Here is a 21,297-nt window from a genome sequence, read left to right as displayed (position 1 = left end):
GGAGTCCCCGGCTAAGAGCCCAGAGAGGGCCCGGGGCGGGGGAGAGCAGCCCGGCACAGGGGCCCGGGAGAGCACCGCAGGCTCCGGAGCAGGAAGCAGCAGAAGGGGCGAGCCAGGACTAAGGCCAGGACAGGCCTCGGGACACGGGACACGGGACATGGGTCTGGACGGGGGACGCCGCCCAAGGGAGCAGAAGCCTGGACGCTGCGCAGGGGGTGAACCTGCTTCTGGGCGGGCACGCCCACAGAGGGACCCACGGCGGCTCAGAAGCCCCCCCACGCGCGCTCCCGACGCGCCCTCCCGATGCGCGCTCCCAACACGCGCTCCCGACGCGCCCTCCCCAACACGTGCTCCCAACGCGCGCCCTCCACGGCGCGCCCCCTCCCGACGCGCCCTCCCTAGGGGGTTCCCCCGCCGTAAAGGAGCCCCCCACGCGGCCACCGCGCCTGAGCGCACCCAAGCACGCCCCCGGCCTGCCCCGCTCACCTCCACGGACTGTGCGGGCATCTTCAGCTTGGCCAGCCTGGCCCTGGCGGGCACTTTTAAGTCCGTCTTCTCGAAGGCCGGGGGCCGGTAGTCCTCGGGCAGCGGCTTCAGCCTGGGCGACTCACTGGGCGCCTGGTCCTGGCCGTCCATGGGCCGGACGTAGGCCGTGGGCTTCTGCTGCATGGCCAGGCTCTTGGAGGGCAGCGGCGGGGGCGGGAAGGTGACCCCGGGGCCGGCAAGCGCCAGGACGCTGTCCGGAGGGCCGTCCTTGTCCGGGGCCCGCAGCGCCAGGCCCGGAGGGGACGCGCCCACGCCTCGGCCCTGGGCGCAGTGGACTGGCGAGAGCGGGGGCAGCGGGGCGGGCAGCTCCCTCCCGGCGCACTGGCTCCCGGCGGCCCTGCGGACGCCCTTCCTGGGGTGGCCGGGGCTGAAGCCGTCGGGGCCGAGATGGTCCTGGGCCGGGTGCTGGCCATCGGGCGCCGCGCAGCCTTGGGCGTGGCCACCGGGCGGCGGGTCGGCCCGTGGCGGGGCCATCTTCGGGGTGTGGCTCACGGGGGCCACCAGGAGCGGGGCGGGGGCGGGTGCGGTCAGGAGCGGGTGGCGCTGGACCCCGGCGCGGGCGGGCTGCCCAGCGAGGCCGCCGCCCTTCTCCGGGGGCCGCAGCTTGGCGGGCCTCGTCTCGGGCGCGTCGGCGCGGCAGGGCTGGGCGCGGGGTCCGAGGAGCTGCTTCACCTCCTCGTAGTCCCCCAGCATGGTCTGGATGCGGCTGGACAACTCATCGCCTTTCTCCTTCTGCAACGAAGCAACGGGTGGGCTTGTCTTTCCCCGGGGGCCGCACGGGTCCTTGGGTTCTCATGAGGGGCCCGGGGATGCCAGCGAGGAGTCCCTGTGGGCCGGGCGCCCCCTGCAGGGCTGCTGGCACCGGGCTAGAGACTCCCATGGCCCTCACCCCCACCCCTGCCCCATTCCTCTCCTTTCCTGGACTCTTCTGCGACCTACGTCAAGGGTTGCCCAACTCTGGTACCTAAAGCCAAGGGACTTTGTTTCGTTTGGGGGACGCACGTGGTGATGCTCAGGGGTGACGCCAGGCTCTGTGCTCGGGGGGCCAGATGGGATGCCAGGGATCGAACCCGGCTGGCCGGGTGCAGGGCAAGGAGCCTGTCTGCTGTTCCACCCCCCTGGTCAAATGACCTTTGCAAAGCTCTGGGGGGGGGGGCTTGCCCGCGTGACCCAGGTGTGACCTCTGACACTCTGCTCCCAGCACCCAGAGCCCGGCCAGGCGTGGGGCCCGCAGCAGCAGGGGGTCTGCGGAGACCAGGTTCCGTAGCACCACCCGAAACAGAGAGCAACACTCCCACCGCTAACGTGGAGCACGGAGAATGCTAACGTGCGACTTCAAGTCGAGCTTCCCGTGGGGAGGGCTGTCGGGGACCCACGGCGCCAAGCACAGGGAAGCAGCAGGCCCCAAGACAACGCGAGGCTGGGCAAGGCGAGCTAACGCATCTCCGAGACGCTTCCTATGTTGTTTCTGAGACTCTCTAGGATCTGGGGGTCTTATTTGCACAGCTGTGACCCCCTCGTCACAGAGCTGAATATGGGGGTAAGTAAGTCAGGCGGGGACGGGGGGGGGGTGCTCCCAGTTTGCAGCACATACCTTGTAGGGCTCTCCAAAGAGGGGGATTTTCTCAGCAAACGCCTCTTTCTCCGGGTGGGCCTCCTGGCTGCGCCGCTCCTTCTCTCTGATCCGGAGCAGGTTTCTGTCTTCATTATACAGGCTGTCCCCGGCGCCAGGAGGGAACAGAAACAACAGACGCGATCAACGCCCAGGTTTGGGGTGTGCAGGTGAAAGGAAGCGATGGCAGGATGGACCAAGAGAGCGTAAGCTGGGGACCCTCGACACCCCCCCAACTCAAAGCCTCCACAGCAGCCCGGGGTCCTCCCTGGGAGATGCAGCTTCTCTGGATTACTCGCAGCCTCGGCCCCCTCCACGCCAAACGGCCTTTTCTAGGCCGTGGGGGGGACGGAGACAAGACTAATGATATTTTTACTTTCGTTTGCAAAACACGGGGTAGAGGCAGCGACTTTTCATCTGCGGGAGTCGGCAGGATGTGGACTTGAAAAGGCCGCGTTCCTGGATCAGTACCGTACATTTCGGGAGATTAGAATCAAAAGGTTTATTTCATAATTAAAAGATTACCAGGGACCCAAAACAGCATTTACTTTATTCTCCGCCAACTCTCCCGGGAGGATCTTGGCATGCAAGACCAAAAAGGATCCTTTTTTATTCCTCACTTCAAATGTCAAGGACGGGAAAACCCGATTTCAGATGTCAGCCCAACCTGCTGAAGGACGCTCGGGGTCTGACGCCCCACTCTCAACCACATTAAAACAATTCCTAAATAATCAGCCCTGGCACCAAGAGGTTAAAATACGTTCATGGGGAGGGGGGAGGGGGGAGAAACAACAACAAAAAACCCCAGACCCCAGAGAGTTGGGGCCAAGGAAACAGCAGCTTCAGCTGCATCTGCAGCAGAAGGGGGAAGCTTCGGCGAGTCCCTCCAGCCCCCACGGAAGGGAACGGGAGAATCACGAACACAAGACAGAAGTCTTGCCCTCAGGGGGCGGAGCAATAGCACAGTGGGGAGGGCGTTTGCCTTGCACGTGGCCAACCCGGGTTCGATTCCCAGCATCCCATAGGGTCCCCTGAGCACTTCCAGGAGTCGTTCCTGAGTGCATGAGCCAGGAGTGACCCCTGTGCATCGCCGGGTGTGACCCAAAAAGAAAAAAAAAAAAAGAGCTGTCCTCGGGGACTGGCTGGCCACAGCTTGCTCCCAGTGTCATCGGAACCGACGGGAAGACACCCAGCTGTCTCTGCAAGCTGCACGCACCTGCGGAAGCTCCAGGGCGGGGACCAGCCTTCCCCAGGCTCCTCTTCTTCCCCCGAGGAGAGCCCCTGGGTCACCCTGTCCCCAAACTGCTTCTGAACAGAAACCCGCCCTGGCGCTCAGGCTCTCGTGACCCCCTCACTTTTACAGACTGGGGTGGCTTTCCTACTCCTGCACAACACACTTTCACAAAAGGTCTCGCCTTGGTGGCGCTCCGAGTCCCCCAGGAGCTGGAGCAGAGCTACTCCCTCCCCAAATGATGTGTAGATTTCCTGGGCAACGTGGCACCCGGGGGAGCCTCTCTCCAAACCCTACCCTGCAAACCCCACCCTGCCGCAACACTGACGCTCGGAACCGCTCACGAGCCTCCTGGCACCGCCTCCCTCTGCCGCTCTCCCCCCAACACGCCGTCCCTGGCTTCTAAGTGCCCGTCTCGGGAGAGGCGCGATGCCATCCACGCAAAAGGCCTCAGAGACCTTCCCCACCTGCGCCCACGTCCCTATACGCGGTGCCCTCGCAGAAGGTCACTGTGTCTGACAGGAAGCCCCACTCCGCACACAGCGGATTTCAATGAGCTTCACTGCCCCTTTCTTCCCGACACAGCCCTGGCGGCGTTTGGGGGTCCACGTGCGGTGCAGGGTCTGAGGGGCTCCACCGTCCCACCCCCCCACATGGGACGCTCTTCCCCCCACCACCTCACTCTCTCCAGCAATTTTTTTTTTTTTACCCTTGGAAGAGATGCCAGAAAAGAAAAAAACTAGATGCGTGTCAGCCGTCTGACTGGGCTTCTCAGGACTTTGCTCTGTCCTGTGGTTCCCACGATGCGGTTCTCACGGGCAGGGCCTGGGACTCTCGGGAGAACCCCCGGCTGCAGGATGTTAACCTAGAAACCCCCCCCCTGCTCCCCGCCTCTCCCCGAGGGAAAGATCTGCTTATTTGACATGTGTCGAAAACTCGGTGGTGATGGACATCTCAACAGCTCAGGGGATCGAAGGGATCCAAAAATCTTGAGGGAGGGGCTGGAGCAATAGCACAGCGGGGAGGGTGTTTGCCTTGCATGTGGCGGACCCGGGTTCGATTCCCAGCATCCCATATGGTCTCCTGAGCACCACCGGGGGTGATTCCTGAGTGCATGAGCCAGGAGTCACCCCTGTGTGTTGCCGGGTGTGACCCAAAAAGAAAAAAAAAATCTTAAGGGAGCCAAAACAGTACCAAGAGGAATCTTTGCAGCTGGCCTTGGGGACTTTTTGGTTACCGCCTGAAGCGGCCTCACCAGCTCCGTCAGGAGGCCGTGCAGTGGCAGGAGGGCAGGCGGGAATTCCTTGGGGCATTCCAGGGTTTGGGAATTCCCCTCCCGGGGTTACAAACTCTTGCCGGCAACTCTCACCCGCAAGGCGGAAGCCGCAGCAGGACCCGGGTCAGGAGACACGTCCCCAGTACCACTGGGCCCTCCCGGCAGCCCCGCCCAGCTCCCTGGTCATGTCCACGCCACAGCCGGCCGAGAGACGGGGTCCCCCAGGAAGCGTCCTGCAGGCGCTGGTATGGCCACGGCATGAAGGGCAGTGATGTCCCCCCTGGCCTGGCCCGGCCTGCCTCGTCTACTGCCTCTGGCCGGCAAGGGAGCTGGGAACTGGGCCCCCACGCCCAGCGGCCACTCACGGCTACTCACACCCCTGCCCGGGGTCAGAGAGGGCAGAGAGGGCAGCGGGCTGAGACCAAGCCTGCAAGCAGGAAGCCAGGCTGGGTCCCCCAGCCCCCGGGCAACTGTCAGGTGTACCCCACACGCTCCCTAGTACGAAAAGGCTGGGGAAATGGCTCACGCAGCCCGGTACATGCGGAACACCTGCACAGCCCCAGGGGTGACCCCCGAGCACCCCCTCCCCAAGCCACCAGGCGTGACGGGAGTGGCCCAAAGCACTCCGGGACAAGCAATGAGACCTTCAGGGCTTCGGGTCTGGGGGGCCCGGTCAGGGGGTGGCTCAGAAAGCACACGGCGGCTGGGCACATGCTCTGTGTGCAAGAAGACCGGGTTGGCACCCTGCATGGCCTGCTCCACCAGGCGGCCCTGGGAATGAGCCCTGAGCACAGAGCCGGGAGCACCCTCCCCCCCCCCCGCCCATGCCCCATCTAGCACTTCCACAAGGGGCCTCCAAACCAACAAAGTAAAACAGATGAAGTAAAGCCGCAACGACGACATTCCTGACTCGACCAGCCGCATCTCAGCCTTCATCAGGCCTTCCCACATCTCCAGACTTCCATCCCGAAATACAGCAGCACTGCGGCAGGAGACAGGAAAACAGTCCGGTCTACAGAGTTCCCAGCACTTACTACTAGGATGTGAACAAAACCTGAAGTGCTTCCCGCAGGGAGAAAATCCTGCCGAAGAGAGAGCCCTGGGGAATGAGAGTTCCACTTCGCAGGCTGAAAACGAGGCCGTATTTCTTGCCTGGGGCTCACGGGGGGAGGGGCAGCTGCGTGCAGAGCAGGGGCTCGGCCCTCGGCTCCGAAAGGGCTGGAGGGCCACACCGGGGTTTGATTGGCAGATACGCGCAGCGTTCTGCCAGGACAAGCTCTCGACTCGCCTTACCCACGCGGCCCCGGAAGGGAAGGGTCCCGAACCACCGCAGGCAGAGAGCCGGGCAGTGGGAGGGGCTCCCGGCCCACCTGTCCCCCTCCTCATGGCAGCGGGGCGTGGACAGCCTCTCCCTGACGTCGGGGGCCGAGCAAGCCGGGGCAGGTGCCGCGGGTGCCTCCCGGTGCCCTGAGCTGGGGCGCGGGCGCGGGCACGGCGGGGGTGGCGGGAAGAATCTCACAGCGAGGGGTTGTAGGAAGCAGAGCCCGTCCCGCACGGCCTCGGCTCGGTGATCGCCGACTCACGCTGCCCTTAATGAAGGGTGGCATCTCTCTCGCGGAGGCAGCCCGCCTGGGCCCACGGCATCACGGGCAGACACCCTCAGGCCCCCAGGGGCACAGAGGGGGCCGTGAGTGCCCAGGGGCGGCCTCAGGATCTCTGCCCAGCAGGGGCGGGCGGATCTCGGGCCCCGTGCCACATGAGGGTGGTCTGAACCCTTGTTGTTCGGGGGGGGGGGGGGGGGCTCGGCAGAGGCCTGGGGCCGTGCGGGTCCCTTCTGGCCGGGCAGCGCCGCCCAGCACTGAGCAGACCCCCCAGTCTCTAGCGATGGGGCCACAGCAGCCCACCGTGGGTCCTGGTGGAATAGTCAGGGAAGACCCGACTATGCCAAGATTGACTCGTGGTTCCTACCCGGGGGGTGTGGACCCTCCCAGGCGGTTCTGGCCGAGCTGGAGGCATGGGGGAGGGTGACAGTGGCCAGGGCGGGGTGAGTCTGTCAGCCAGCAGCAGCCACCCGGGGCGAAGCAGCCGTGCCTGGGGCGACTTCAAGGCCTTGGAGACGCAGAGACCGGCCGGCCGGCAGCTCCAGGCCCCGCATCTCCCCGGGTTTCAAGACTGCCAGCTTGCAGGGGCTGGAGTGACAGCACAGCGGGGAGGGCGTTTGCCTTGCACGTGGCCAACCCGGGTTCAAATCCCAGCATCCCCTAAGGTCCCCTGAGCACGGCCAGGGGTAATTCCTGAGTGCAGAGCCAGGAGTAACCCCTGTGCATCGCCAGGTGTGACCCAAGAAGAAAAAAAAAAAAAGACTGCCAGCTTGCTTGACAGTCGCAGGGCGGGAGACGCAGGGTGCAGGGCGGGCACGGGGCCCGCAGAAGGCCCTGGTCCTGTTTTCAGGCAGGGAAGCGCTTACCTCTGGGCTCCGGGGCAGGGAGCGGGTGCGGGCACCTCCCGGGCTCCGTGCACGACCCCCCTAGAGCACTGACAGCCCCCTGGAAGGTCCAAGGCAAAGGCTGGGGGTGCCGAGGGCCTGGGGGGGTGGCTTCCTGCCCTGGCTCAGGAGCACGGGGATTGGGGAACAGCCAGCAGCCGCGGGAACTTCCTGGCCCTGGTAGGGGAGGGGCTGCAGGCAGGACAGGAAGGCCGCGCGCGCGGGGCAGAGCTGTGGGCACCCTTGGGCCGAGGCCGGCCTTCCTCCCAAGGCAGCACCCTGGGCTGGGACCCCCAGAGCCCCCGTGCCCCGCGTCTCCGCATCTCAGGACGCCTGATCCTCGCCAGGTCAGGGCGGGCCCCGGGACCCGTGTCCACCTGGGAAGGCGCCCCTCCCGCCCCCTGTGTCCCCCCGGTCCCCAAGATGTGTCATAGCACACCCAGCGGCAGCACACTGGCTCCACGGGGACACGCGGCGGCACACGGCAGAGCACGAGACGGATTTCCTCGCAAACCGGAGCCACCCCGCGAGGCCTTCCCCGGGCACAATCCCGGAGGCTCCCTGCCTGCAGGGGTGGGGGGTCGGTGCGGCAGAGAGTGGAAGTCGACGTGTCTCCTGCTTGAGGAAACGCGCAGGAGCTGGTTAAGAATTTCACCGCTAATAAATCCCACGTCATCTGACACACACAACAAATAAGGAAAAACCCCGAGGCCTAATCCTAACCTGAGTTCCTACAGCCAGGCCTTATAAATAAATAACAACCGAAAGCCAGTCGCGGGAACTGCAAAGGGCCTGACGACATCGCAGCTGTTTTCCCACAGGCGCTGCGGGCGCACGGGACCAGGGCGCAGCTGGTGGGTGACACAGAGCGAACACGGGGACACTCCGCGGCAGAATCCTCCTCGCCACCTCCGGGGAAAGTCACCTTGAAGGCAGACAGGCAGACTCCCCGCCACGCGCCACTGCGATTCTCAGAGAGACACTTCGTTTCCCTCCCAAAGGGATCTCTGAAGCGCAGGCTCGGGCACTGGGTTGACTGAGCGAAGGCCGAGGAGATACACGGGCACAGCAGAACCTTGCAGAACCTTCCCCGGAGGAGGCAGGCTCAGCAGGCGGGGAGGGAGGCCCTGCAGAGCACCCAGCCCACACAGCACTCGGGTACTGTCTCTTAGTCTCAGACTCTGACTAGCACCGCATGAAATCAGCCAGAAAGGGGCTCAATGGTGAGCACAGCCAGAAGTGACCCGAGGAAGGAGCCGGGGATAGCGGCCAGCACTGACCAGCAACTGTCCTTATGGACAAGCAACAATGCCTGGGGGGGAAGGGGGAGGGGGGCATCTGGGGGCCCAGTTGGAGCCACATCATCTGGAGTGTCATTCTGTCCACAGCTCGCTCTCTCCCTCACTCTCTCCCTCCCTCCCTCTCCCTCTTCCCTCCCCTCTCCCCCCTCTCTGTCTCTCTCCCTCCCTCCCTCTCCCCCCTCTGTCTCCCTCCCCTCTCCCTCACTCCCTCTCCCTCCCCCTCCCCTCTCTCCCTCCCTCCCCCTCACTCCCTCTCTCCCTCCCGCCCTCCCCTCCCCCCTCTCCCTCCCTCCCTCCCCTCCCCCCCTCTCTCCCTCCCTCCCTCCCCCTCTCTCCGCCCTCTCCCCCCTCTCCCCCTCTCTCCCCCCTCTCCCCTCCCTCCCTCCCTCCCTCCCTCTGCCCTGGACTCAGTCTGAGATGGCCCCAGATGGTCACAGACACGCCTGCACGCCTCAGGCCCAGGTCTGAGCACATGGGGCAGGAGAAGCCCCTGACCACCGCCAGGTGCGACCACCAAACCAAACAGCACCAGAACCCGCTGTGGTGGGCCTGTCCCTCCGTGCAGCCTCACTCTTAGCCCGGGGGGTTCCCTAGCCGGCCTCAGAAACACATTGCTGCAAAGACATTTCTTTACCATATCCTTAGAAAAAGCAGAAGAATTTTGTTCACTTTATCTGGGGTGGGGGCTCCCTGCCAGCTGGGCGTGGGCCTAGTGAAGGGGCCCTGCACACGAGGTGCCGGGGGTGGGGGGTCACTAGGGCCACCCCCACGATGCCCAGAGGCACACCCGGGGCCAGGAACAGGACGGGGGCCTCTGCAGGCCAGGCCTGGGCTCCGGCCCCCAAGCTGCCCCAGCTCCACTCCGGGCTCCAAAGGGGGTGGGGAGGGAAGGGGGCGGTCAGGCGCCGGGCACAGCCCACACCGGCCACTGCAGCCTGGCCGCCACCGGCTCCTCAGACGCTCGGTTTAAAGTCACGTGAGGCAGCAGCTCCTCAGTGCCAGCGACTGTGCCAGAAAACGTTTCCCAACACGCAGGGGAGGGAGGGCCGGGAACGCCTTCCCCTCGACCGCAGAGGGAGCGGCCCGAGCACTGCCAGGCGCGGCCCCCAGAGGAAAGTGGGCCCCGAGCTGAGCTCAGGTGAGGGGCAGCCTTGGGACCACGCCGGCCGCCGCCCCTCTCTGACACACCCTCGGCTCCTGGAGCACTGTCCCGGGCTGCGGGACGGGAGGCCGTGACAGTGGCCAAGCCCGAAACAACAGAAAAAGCACCAGGGGACTGTAGGGGAGAAGGCGGCCAAGCCGGCTCCGAGTCGGGCCGCGGGGACTCCCGCCCTCCTCGCCGAAGTGGCTCCCGAGTGGGTCGGTCACGCAACCCGGCCCTCCGTGTGTCCCCAGCACTCCCGGGCCTGGCACCCTGGCCTTCCCCTCCGCCCGTCCTTCCTTTCTGCTTCTCCCCAACGACGTTTCTCTCTGGACGGCGCCTGCCCCTGCCCATCGAGGCTCCCTCGCCACCCACAGCCGTTTCCCAGGAGGCCGCGGGAGCCTCCGCAGGGCAGAGATGGCATTCCGCAGGGCGCAGCGGGAAGCGACGCGTCACACAAGCCTCCACGTGGAACGACTGCTCAGGCGTCACTCAGTTTCCAACAATACAGAATTCTGGATTCTGTCGGCCTTGTTCACGGCTGACGGCAACACGCGGCCAGTCGGAGGGCCAAAACTGCACTGACGAGATTGTTCGACCCACGCCATGACTCCAACCGAGACGGAAACTGACATCACCCTTTCCTGGATGAGCAACCAACGGGGCCACACTCCGCACCGTGTTTACCTAAAGCTACGGCCTTATTCGTGCACTGATCTCAACAGAAAGACCCACGTGCATGACGCTGCGAGCGTAAGTGGCACTCCGCACGCACACACGCACGCACACACGCACGTCTTCACGGCAAATACATACAAGCTGCCTCTAGACCAAACAACAACAACGCGAATCTCTCCGCTGCACGAGCACTGTGGGGAATCCACGGCAGACTGAGAGAGACGCTGCTAAGGGCCCACGACAGGCGCTGCCCAGGGCACACGGGACCCGGGCCAGCAGCGGGCGCAGGGATGCGGCCTGGCAGACAAACACCAGCCCTGTGGCAGAGAACAGCCCGGAGCAGGTCTGCTGCCTGCGTGGGCTCCACACCAGCACCCCCCACACACACACACATACACACAAGCAGCTGCACAGCCCCAGCCTGTGGGCGTGCTCTGTCTGTCACCTCTTTATCACTTCCGAGTGCATCTCACATGACCCACCCTGGCCACAAGAGTCTGCTACAGCGGGGCGGGGCGGGCCGGCTTCCCCCAGCAAAAGCACCGGTGCCCTTTCTCTCCTGAAAGGAGGCTGGCTGGGCTCCTGACGGGGCTCAGGGCACACGCACACTGGTGTAGAGACAGGATTCGGAAGGACTGAGAGGCAGTTTCTTTTGTCTAAACAACAACAACAAAACAACAACAAAAATCCCGGTCTCAAAGGTGGGTGAGGGGCTGGAGCGATAGCACAGCGGGTAGGGCGTTTGCCTTGCACGCGGCTGACCCGGGTTCAAATCCCAGCATCCCATATGGTCCCCTGAGCACTGCCAGGAGTAATTCCTGAGTGCAGAGCCAGGAGTAACCCCTGTGCATTGCCGGGTGTGACCCAAAAAGAAAAAAACAAAACAAAAAAAAAAACCGCTGAACAACCAAAGCAGTTCCGCGCGGGAGTGCCCGTATCAAGCTCCGGGAATCCAAAGCCAGAGCCACAGGACCTGTCAAGCTCAGGCACTTGACACACATGTGGCCAATGCAGGCTTGATCCCCCAGCACCGACGGGAGCTTGAGCACAGAGCAGGGAGTGGACCCTCCACCCCCAAGGCGGCAGACGCAGACCAGTGGGTTATCCAGGGCCCAGGATTAGCTCCCGGCTTATCTGACAACTGAGCTGGAGGACGAAGTGGCCCGAGCACAGCGCAATGACTGGTGCTGGGGGAACCGGACAGCCACAGGCCAACCGTGACTCTGGACGCTGTGACCCGGGCACCCCGCCACACGCCAAAACCCTCGCACCGTGAGCCAAGGGCCGTGCTCTCCCAGCAAGCCCAGCACTCGCCAGGACTCTGGCTTCACAGGCTTCCTGGGGTTCCGACAGCCGGGGCAGTTGAAACAGAGAAATCAATAGCTCGGGGACCCTTCCAAGAGGCACTCGCAGGGGCCAGGGCCGAGCGGCCCGCGGGAAAGCACGTGCACACGCCCTGGCCTCCACCACCAGACCGGCGAGGACAAAACCAGATCGAAAAGTACTGACGACAATCTGCTGGCTCAGGTGCCAGAGGGCCAGCACCCAAGACGTAGGAAGCACCCACGGAGGCGAGCAGCCAAGAGAACAGCCAGAAGATAAACAACCCCACGGGGAGACGAGCTGCCCCTACAAGGAAGGTCCACGGGAAGACAGCGGCCGTCGTCACGGACGCGCAGGCAGACGCCTCTCGGGAAACGAAGTATCGCTTCATGCCAGTGACTTGAACACATTTCAGGACGGCCGGGAGCACCAGGCTAAGCAGCCGTGGGAGCGATTCCTCACGCACGGCAGGTGGACACGTGGTCAGCAGACAGCAAGGCCACGGCACACCCGGCGAGCAGAGAGCAGCGGGGCAGGTGACATGGGTGAGGTGTCAGGGCAGCACAGCCATGAATAAAAGGCAATGTCCTGGGGCTGGAGCAATAGCACAGCGGGGAGGGCATCTGCCTTGCACGCAGCCGACCCGGGTTCTAATCCCAGCATCCCATAGGGTCCCCTGAGCACCTCCAGGAGTGATTCCTGAGTGCAGAGCCAGGAGTAACCCCTGTGCATCGCCGGGTGTGACCCCCCCAAAAAAAGTAATGTCCTTACTCAGAGGTGGATGCTGAGGAGCCGGGCCCCTCTGCCTAAAGCCACGCAAATGAATATGACTGTAAATCATCACACCCCCAGTGATTAAAAAGAAAGAAAAAGCAAATCCCCACTCACTGTGTAAAACAGCTCCACTCTATGGAACTAAAGACCCAACCCCACTAAAAACAAAAACAAAAAAACCAACCCTCATACATTCTGAGGTCAAGCGAGGCTAGCACATAACCAGACACTGTGAGCACCCTCAAGGACGGCCTACCAGTACTTGTTAATACAAAGTTTCACAAGTATCACACAGAAAGCATGAGAAAAACAAGGTATTTCCAAATGGATCCTGTCTCAGGAGACAGCTGAAATGCCCCCAAGGGGGTCTGAGAGAGAGCAAGAGCAGCAACACTTCGAGAAAATTACCTAGAAGCACATACTCTGCACACGGGAGCTCTGTCCCCGCACCACCTGGTCCCCAGGAGCATCACTGGCACAGCCCCGAGGGCTGCAAGGCCCCACCCCACCAGGGGGTCCCATGCACCAGGGGGTCCCATGCTGCATTCTCAGCTCCTGGCACTGGCCCTCCGGCCAGGGAGCCGGGGTGGGAGCAAAAGGCCTCCCCATGCCCCACCAAATATAAAAGTAGCCAGAAACACGTGTTTGTTTGTTGTGATATGAGGCTAAGTCATAAAGGATCAGATATACCTTGTGATACATTTCTTTTGTCACTTAAGCCACCACACCAAGAGCATCAAGTTTCTATCTCTAGGATGGTGTGAAGAGCCGCCTGGATGCAGGGTTCACACCGCAGAAAGGACAGTCCCTCCCCGGCACGACACGGCCGGCCCGCCCGGAGCGGTCCGGTCCGGTCCAGACACCCAAATAAATGCACCGCGTAGGATAAGAAAGAACTGCAGCCAGCAGCTTCACTGGGAACAAACGTTCAGCTCTGAGACTCATTCCCCTACCTCGGGCCCACAGGAAAGGGCTTCCCTTGGAAACTGAAAGGAAAAGCTCTGTCCCCGGGTAAATAACAATAGCGGGGAAGAATGGGCCACCCACTCCTTTCATTAGTAAAAGGAAGCTGCAAAATGCTGCTTACTTCTCTGAAGAAGAAATGATAAGCAACGGTTCCTCTGTGGCTTGAGGATGGAGACCCACAGCACATTTTTTTAGCGACAGTTATTTAGGGCTCCTGCTGCATCCACTTCGAGAGGCTCATTCGTTTATGAAAGAACACCCCAAACTACATTTGAGGCGCCTCCACGGTCCAAAACCTCCATGTAGAAACAACCATCAACTGTGTTTTAAACCTATCAAACCTAGTTAAGCAGAGCGCTGCGGACAGACCAAAAACATCCTACAACTAAGAGGTTCTTCCCCCCCACCCCCCCCATAATGCTCGAGAGCAAACCAAGTACGGAATCTTATTTGCATATTATGCAAAACAGACAATAATGTAAAATAGAGTGTCCCTATAAATGGTTTTGTGGAATCATGAACATTTATTGTTTTCCCCCTTCATCCTGCCGTGCAGGCATGTCGCCTTGGGATTCTTTAACTGTACCCAGCATGTGTTTTCACAAGCTAAATGTCACTGTCCAGAGGCCAGGGGTCAGGGGTCAGGGGTCAGGCTGCACACAAGCTCAGCACGTGGGAGCCCTGGGCAGCCACCCCAACACCCCATGGCCCCCAAGTACCACCAGGAGCCCTCACAGAGCTGTGGGCAGCCTCACCCCCAACCCAGCACCGGGCGTGACCCCAAAACAAACATAAAACTACAGAGGACATCATGGGTCCATCCCATTTCATCCCAGCGCCAAGGAGAAATGTGACCGAAGAAGCTGGAAACGTATTGATATTTCTTAGGAGAACAAGCCACAATTATGTTTCTAAATATTCTCATTCCCATCATAACCCTGGTGCACCTCCTACCACCTGCTATAATTGGCATCTCCTTGAAGAGACACAGTCGGTCTTTGTTTTTCCCGAGAAGGCTCCCTCCATTCTGACCTCGGCTAAACAATGCTAGGAGCCTTACAACGCCGGTCAGAATTCTTCATGCTGGATTTTTGGCTCCGTCATCAATATTTATATGCAGAATATACAATCTCTTCCCCTTCCCTGCCAACAGGCAGTCCCCTTGTACAAAACAAAGAGCGTTTATCAGACTTACCAAGCTGCCCTGCTGTCTTCAATATGAGAACACTTAATTTAAAAAGAAACAAAAGAAGTATACTTTGAGGTGGGTTTTTTTTTTTAAATAGAAACTGAGTATTTTACCATGCTTGAGATTTTTTTCATTTGAACTATGTGAAAAGCAGAGGCTAGTATATATCCAAATATAAAAACAATAAGCAAGCGTTTCAAAACTGCCAGATACGGGAGACGGTGTTTGCCCTGAATGTGGCTGAGCCTGGCAGAGCCCGAGCCCTGCCAGCAGTGATCCCTGAGCACAGCGCCAGGAGTCAGCCCTGAGCAGGCTAGGTGTGGCTCAAGAGCCAAAGCAAACAAACAAAATCCCACCCAATTTACTGTGGTTATATATACAGAGTACATTTGACAAGGCCCCCTGCAGTGCGTCCTGCTAGTAAAATATTTTCCTCAGAGTTACATTTAAAAAAAAAATTTTTTTTTTTTGGCTACTTAAGTCTAACACAAAACCTTAAGCATCCTCTCCCCACCCTCTCCCAGAGCTAGACCTAGAGATAAGAGAATTCCAGGGGGGGGAGGGGAGGACGAGAAAACACACATACACACACACACACACTCACACACACACAGGGGGAGGGGGGAAGGGACTGGGAAGAACTGAAGACCAGAGAGTCAGGGGGCAAACTCTGGGTGGGCTGACCTAATGAAGCCCCTGGGAAAGAGAAGCCCGGTCTGGGAGGAGGGGGTCCGGGCGGGCCCTGGCGGGCCGGCATTTCAGCTGGAGCAGGCTACTGGTCCCCGGGGAGCCGGCACCCCCTCACCTTTCCAATCGCCAGCTCCAGATGAGTCACCAGAAGGAGCCCGAGAGTCCCAGGGACGGTCCCCCTCACCGGGCTGGGCCCAGAGCGCCCCCCGCCAGTGGGCCCCGGCACCCTGGACAGCGAGGCTTGGTCAAGACTTGCCCTCGCCCATCTGCCTGCCTGTCCCCGGCTGCCCCAGCTTCCTCTCTCGGAAGAGGGGACTATATCTGCAGCCCTCCCACCGCATCCTCCCGCCCAACCACGAGTCACAACTTCGTGATTCAAGAGATGTAGCAAACACGGTGAAGGAACAGGCTGCAGGGAGCTCTCGGGAGGCTGGAGGCGGGGTGTGACCCTGGCTCAGGGCCAAGGGGTCCCCACCCCCACCCAAAGCCCAGCAGGAGGTGGGAGACTGGGATCAGCCTCCACCTCCATCGACATGTCCGGAAGACCCCAAGCAGGGAGAATGAAATGGGTATTTGTTGAATATCTACTCACTGTGAACTATTTTGTTTCCTGACAGACTTAGATCAGAAATGTCAGATTCCTACGTAAAGTTAAAGGAGAGAAAGATGACCAGTCGCCAAGATGGGGCAGCTGGCTCAGGCGTCGCTAATGAGGGGTTGGAGAGAGAGCACAGTGGCCGCACTCACCTGTAACCCAGATGGCCCCCAAGGCCACCAGACTGAGCCTTGATCACGGGCGGGTGTGGAGCGGGGGAGGGGGCGCTGCCTCCGTCTGTGAACACGCCCTGGCCCTCTGCTCACGGGGCCACTGAGGCAGAGTCACTCCCAGAACAGCAGGTATTGCGACAAAGGCCACAGAAGGGGTCAAGTCTTAACATTCTGCTATCGTGTCCCTTTGGGGAAAGTTTTGGCAACCCTAGAACTAGACCCTAAATTATTAGTAAGAAAACGAAAGAGTCTTAAAACCCTTTCAAAGTGTCTCACTTGAAAGCCGGGGCAAGACTTTGCTGTGGAGAGTCTGAATCTCTGAGCGACCCCCATTTCTCAGGATCCGCTCTCGGTTTCAGGGGGAAGTGATGGAAAGGCCTGTTCTGTTTTTCTGCGGGGAGGAAGCAGCAGTCAGGGGGGCCTGGGGCTAGTCTGGTGGGCTGGGCCTGAGGGTCGCGGGGTGAGGACAGGCAGGAACACCCCTTGTGCTGCCGGGAGAAAGTGGGCCAGGCCCTGAGGCCACCCACGGCCGCTCCCGGAATGTTCTCTGGCATCGTCTCCGGCCCCTTCCTGCACCTTCCCGGGCCGGCGGCCAAGGGCACCAAGAGCCGCGGCAGGTTGGTGGGAGCTTAGGAAGAGGCGCGAGGCCCGAGAGGCATTCCAGCGACCGCTTCCGGCTGCACCTTCTGTGGAGTAAAGGTCCCGGCGGTTTCGGGGCGAAGCCAGTGCCAGAGGACAGGATGTGCAGTGCGGGAACACTCGGAAAGGCTCCGGCCGACAACTCCCCAGGCACAGGGTGTCCACCGGCCGCTGGGCTCTCGGCTCCAGCCGCGGGCGTGGCCCTCCGCAGAGGAAGAACTCTGCCAGGCTCGCCACGAAAGGTCAGAACTTACTGTTCCCCAAACGTCCTGGTTCTGAGAACTCTGCGGGGAGCCGGCCCGGCTGGGTCGGAACCCTTCATTGAGGCCAGGACATGGGGGCAGAACAATCGCAGATGGAAACGGGCTGATTCACGGCCTTTTGTTTGTTTCACTGATTCCGGTGATTAACTATTTGTTATTCGCCTGGGGCTGAGACTCGCTGAGCCATAGGGGGGTCCCAGGCACGAGTAAGCAAACAGGGTCTTATCTCTCAGGCCTTATGACTGGCATCTCAGTAACGCCGACGGCTTCACTGGGGGAACCGTGGACACCCCTGAATGTCTTCGTGCTTCAAATTCAAAGCCAAGGTGAGGGGCTGGGGGGACAGTGGAGGGCAGGGTGCCTGCCTTGCACGCGCCCCCCCCCCCCACCGGGCTTGATCCCACACGGTCCCCTCCCCTTCCCCCCCCCCCCCCCCCCCCCCCGTCCTGAAGGCGGAGTCAGGAGCAAGCCCTGAGCATGGCCAGGTGTGGCCCCATGCCCAGAACGCCAAAGCGAGGCTAGGGACGGAGCTCAGGGCTAGACGCACCTGCCTCACAGGTGCGCAGCAGGGCCAGGGTGAAGCCCTCCTGGGATACGGTACTCAGGACCCGGGGGTGGCCGGCTCTGCCCCCAGGGCAGCTGCCAACGCGGTCACATCTGACTTTACCCCAAGAGGAAGGGAGTGGGTAGAAAGAAGGAAGATGCACAGTGCCCTTGGCGCATGACATGCGGGCACTCGGAGAGCGTCCAGGCAGCCCAGTCTGTCAGGGCCCCGCCAGGTGCGAGCTGACGGACAGGCTGGCCTGCAGGCACCCGGCCTCACCCTACCCAGCGAGCAGCTTCTGCGGAACAAGGGCTGGTGCCCAAAATGGGTCCTGGGGGCCACAGGTGGGGCGGGTGCTGGGGAGAGCGCTCAGCTGTGCTCCCTGGGGAGGCCTGGGTCCGGTCTGCCACCAGGAACCCCACCCCCACCCCAGCAGAGTCACAGCAGCCCCCTAAGTCCCTCCAGATGGGACCCCAAACTAAGGAGAAGGGTCTGCTTGGTTAAAGAACAACGCAGTCAGGGGCTGGAGCGACAGCACAGCGGGTAGGGCGTTTGCACTGCACGCGGCCGACCCGGGTTCGAATCCCAGCATCCCATACGGTCCCTTGAGCACCGCCAGGGGTAATTCCTGAGTGCAGAGCCAGGAGTAACCCCTGTGCATCGCCGGGTGTGACCCAAAAACCAAAAAAAAAAAAAAAAGAACAACACAGTCATCATCACCCCCAGTGGGGAAAGACCTGTAGGAAACTGAAGTTTGGGAGACCCCCAGCCTGCCCGAGGCCTTCCGCCTTTGGAATTATCAGCCTGGCCCCCCGAACGAGTTGTTTTCAAAGCGATGCTCATTGCTCTAACTCAGGAAGGTCAAAACTCAGGAGAGGAAAAATGTTTGATCCCCCAGTGCTGGTCTGGGACCTCAAGAAGCCACCTGGCACGGAGGCACAGGACAGGGGGGAAAGTGCTGGCCTTGCAAGTAGCTGATCCAGACTGGCACCCTGGCACCCTGATGGTTCCCCTCAAGACTGACGCCCAAGTGCAGAACCAGGAGTCAGCTCGGAGCACAACTGGCCCCAACCCTCCTGGAGTTCTCTCTCCTTCTAAGGGTTTGGGTACATAAATCTGTGCACAGATAAATGTGGCACACTTAAGCTTTGCGCCTCCACTGCATTTATATTTAATGACAAAAGAAGATGACCTACACACGTTTATCCTCAAGTATCACCTGACTTGGATGACATCCAAGCTAAAATGTTTAGGGGGAGTGACACTGATACCTGTGACTCAGGAAACAGATCAAAGCAGCAAAGCACTACTTGGTGACACAATTGTAATAAATAGGATTATCTGGGTGGAACACGTCCTAACAGAAAACGGTCCAACTCTGCTGAATGTCTGAAACGTTTCCGAGCACGGTGTTGGTGGGCACCCCCAGGAATTCGTAGTCAGCGTGGGGGAATCTCAAAGTGGAGGGTCACACCCTTGGCATCACACATTCCTCCATCAGCAGACGAGGAGATAGTTGATCAAACCAAGTTTTATTAGAAAAAGCCCAATTTAGAAGAATAACCGTCTGGGGGTGACACCTGGAGATGCTGGAGACGACTCTCAACTCAGTGCTCAGGGGTGCTGGGGCTGAGCCCAGGGCTCCCTCATGTGAAGCGTGCACGCCAGCCCTCTGTGCCAGCTCTGCGGCTTCTAGAGGCAGAAGCTGATCTAGCGGGCAGCCAGCAGGGTCAGGGGCAGAGCACAGAGCTTCACCCGGAAGGAACAGAGTACTCCCTCTGCACTCCCCCTGTGAAGGTCACACACACACACACACACACACACACACACACACACACGGGGTGCTGGGGACTAACCTGGGCTCCCCCTCACGCAAGACAAGCGCCCTCCCCGCTGTAGGATCACTCCCCCCACTCCCACTATAGACGCTTGTCCGATACAAATAAATCTGTCACAAGATACTTTGTAACTTTCTGTTCTTTCTCTCCTGAGGAAGTTGCAAACTCTGTTACACCGGACTGGGAGATAAAACAGGGGGTAGGGGGCTGGAGCAATAGCACAGTGGGTAGGGTGCTTCTCTTGCACGCGGCCGACCCGGGTTCGATCCCAGCATCCCATAGGGTCCCCTGAGCACCGCCAGGGGTGATTCCTGAGTGCAGAGCCAGGAGTAACCCCTGTGCATCGCCGGGTGTGACCCAAAAAGAAAAAAAAAAACAGTGGGTAGGGCACGCGCTTTGCACGCCGCCAGCCTGGGCTCAATCCCTTGGGCCCCATGTGTGGTCTCTGAGTGCACCAGGAGTGATCCCTGAGCACTGAGCCAGGAGTAAGTCCTGAGCACCACGGGGTACGGCCCCATCCAATCCCGCAGAAATGTGAGCTCCAGTGGCAGGTCTGCGGGGACCCAGGTCTCTCAAATCCCTTCCCTGCTCCCGGGAATCGTCGCACCACAGCTCAACAGCTGTGCGAGGAGGGCTGGCGGTCGCCGCTCCCCAGTGACTGCGGCCGGCCACTCCCTCCTCCTGGGCGAGATGCAGGAGGACACTGCGCTAATGCTCCGAGGACAGAGCACTCAGGGTCGGAGTCCAGCAAGGCGATCAAGAATGCAGGTTCCGGTGCCCGTGAGGGGTTTCGAACACCCCACTCTGCCCGTGTGTCTGAGCCAGGCTGGCCTGGGCAGGGTTTTGGTGGTCTCGGCAGCGCGGGGGTGAACCGCACGCAAAGCGTGTGTGTGCAGCTAGCCAGCCGCCTTCCCGAGCTCAGCTCCGTAGCGGTTCCGGCGGAGGCTGGTCACCACGGAAGCATGCGACTCCCCACCAGTGACGGAGGGCTGCCAAGGCCTCTCCTGAGGGACGGCCCCGAGCCCGCCGGAACACAGCCACGGCGCCAGCCACGCCTCTGCACCCACTCTCTGCCCCCACGGCGCCTTCCCTCACTGCGCCTTCCCCCCCCAGTGGGAGCTGCAGCTGGGATCAGGCCTGAAGGCTGAGTCCCCCCCCAGCACTGCCCCCTCGAGGCCACACAGGCGTCCCCACCTGGGAAATAAGGTCTAGGGGGCATGCGGGAGGGGAGCGTGGTGACAGAAAACTCGGGCCCCATCCCGGTCACTGGCAGCACACCCTCGCCCAGTGTGATGGACACCGCCGGATGGGAGGAGAAACGGCACGCGTGGCCCTCTGGTCCCACAGCTGCGCCTCTGGCCCCCAGAGCCGAGCACGGCGGCCAGGACTCCTCTGTCACTCTCGGAGAGGAGGTGGCCGAGCATTGCACTCAGGAGCACAGGCGGGTCCCGCAGGAGAAGTGAGGCAAGAAGACGGGAGGCAGGCCCCGTAGGGGGGCCGGCTCTGAGCGGGGGTCACGGGGATTCCAGGGGATTCCAGCATCGGTACCCGGAAAGGGAGCGGAAGCGTCTGCCCTTCGCCCAGATACCCTCGGAGCCCCAGTCTCCCACCCCCTCAAGACGCTGCTGCAGGGTGCAGGAAGGGCTTCCTGGGCGGGCAGGACCCCGCCCCCCCCACCCCCCCGCACGGGTTTCTCTCCCAAAGGAAACCCCACGGGTCCCTGAAGTCCTCTCTCCTCCCCTCTCTCACTGATCCACCATTCCTCGGAGGCCTTGGGGCCCGGGTGGATCTCCGTGAACCGCAGGTCCTTCCTCTGCACAGAGAGGGTGATCGCTTCTGCCGGGGGGGTGGGGGGGCGGCCAGCAGGCACCCAAGACGCGAGTTCCAGACTCACGACACAGACCGTGCAAGGACGCTCTGTGACTGGGCGCTGCCCAGACAGACCGAGTCGTCCATCCATAAAGCCCGTCCTCCCGGCACCCACAGAAACACCCCCAAGGAATCTGCTCTGTCCACATCCTCCTCCTAAGCCC

The 21,297-nt window shown here is 61.4% G+C and overlaps 1 protein-coding gene across 3 annotated transcripts in view; it reads right to left on the bottom strand.

The window, feature by feature from the left end:
- The window catches only part of AFF1 (ALF transcription elongation factor 1), a 143,052-nt gene that overhangs the window by 59,847 nt on the left and 61,908 nt on the right, over positions 1–21,297 (bottom strand). For 2 of the 3 annotated variants that reach the window (XM_055137931.1, XM_055137932.1), the window contains 2 exons: positions 2,141–2,261; positions 487–1,278 (listed from right to left, as the gene is read on the bottom strand). In XM_055137931.1, coding sequence (XP_054993906.1) covers positions 487–1,278; positions 2,141–2,261 — 913 coding nt within the window. Of the gene's footprint in view, positions 1–486; positions 1,279–2,140; positions 2,262–15,327; positions 15,483–21,297 lie in introns of those variants that run through there. The other variant, XM_055137934.1, reaches the window with a different exon arrangement.

The sequence above is a fragment of the Sorex araneus genome, chromosome 5 (genome assembly GCF_027595985.1).
Source record: "Sorex araneus isolate mSorAra2 chromosome 5, mSorAra2.pri, whole genome shotgun sequence".
In the NCBI taxonomy this organism is placed as follows: Eukaryota; Metazoa; Chordata; class Mammalia; order Eulipotyphla; family Soricidae; genus Sorex; species Sorex araneus.
The sequence above is the reverse complement of the archived record's forward strand: the minus strand, read 5'-3'. Positions and strand labels throughout refer to the sequence as shown.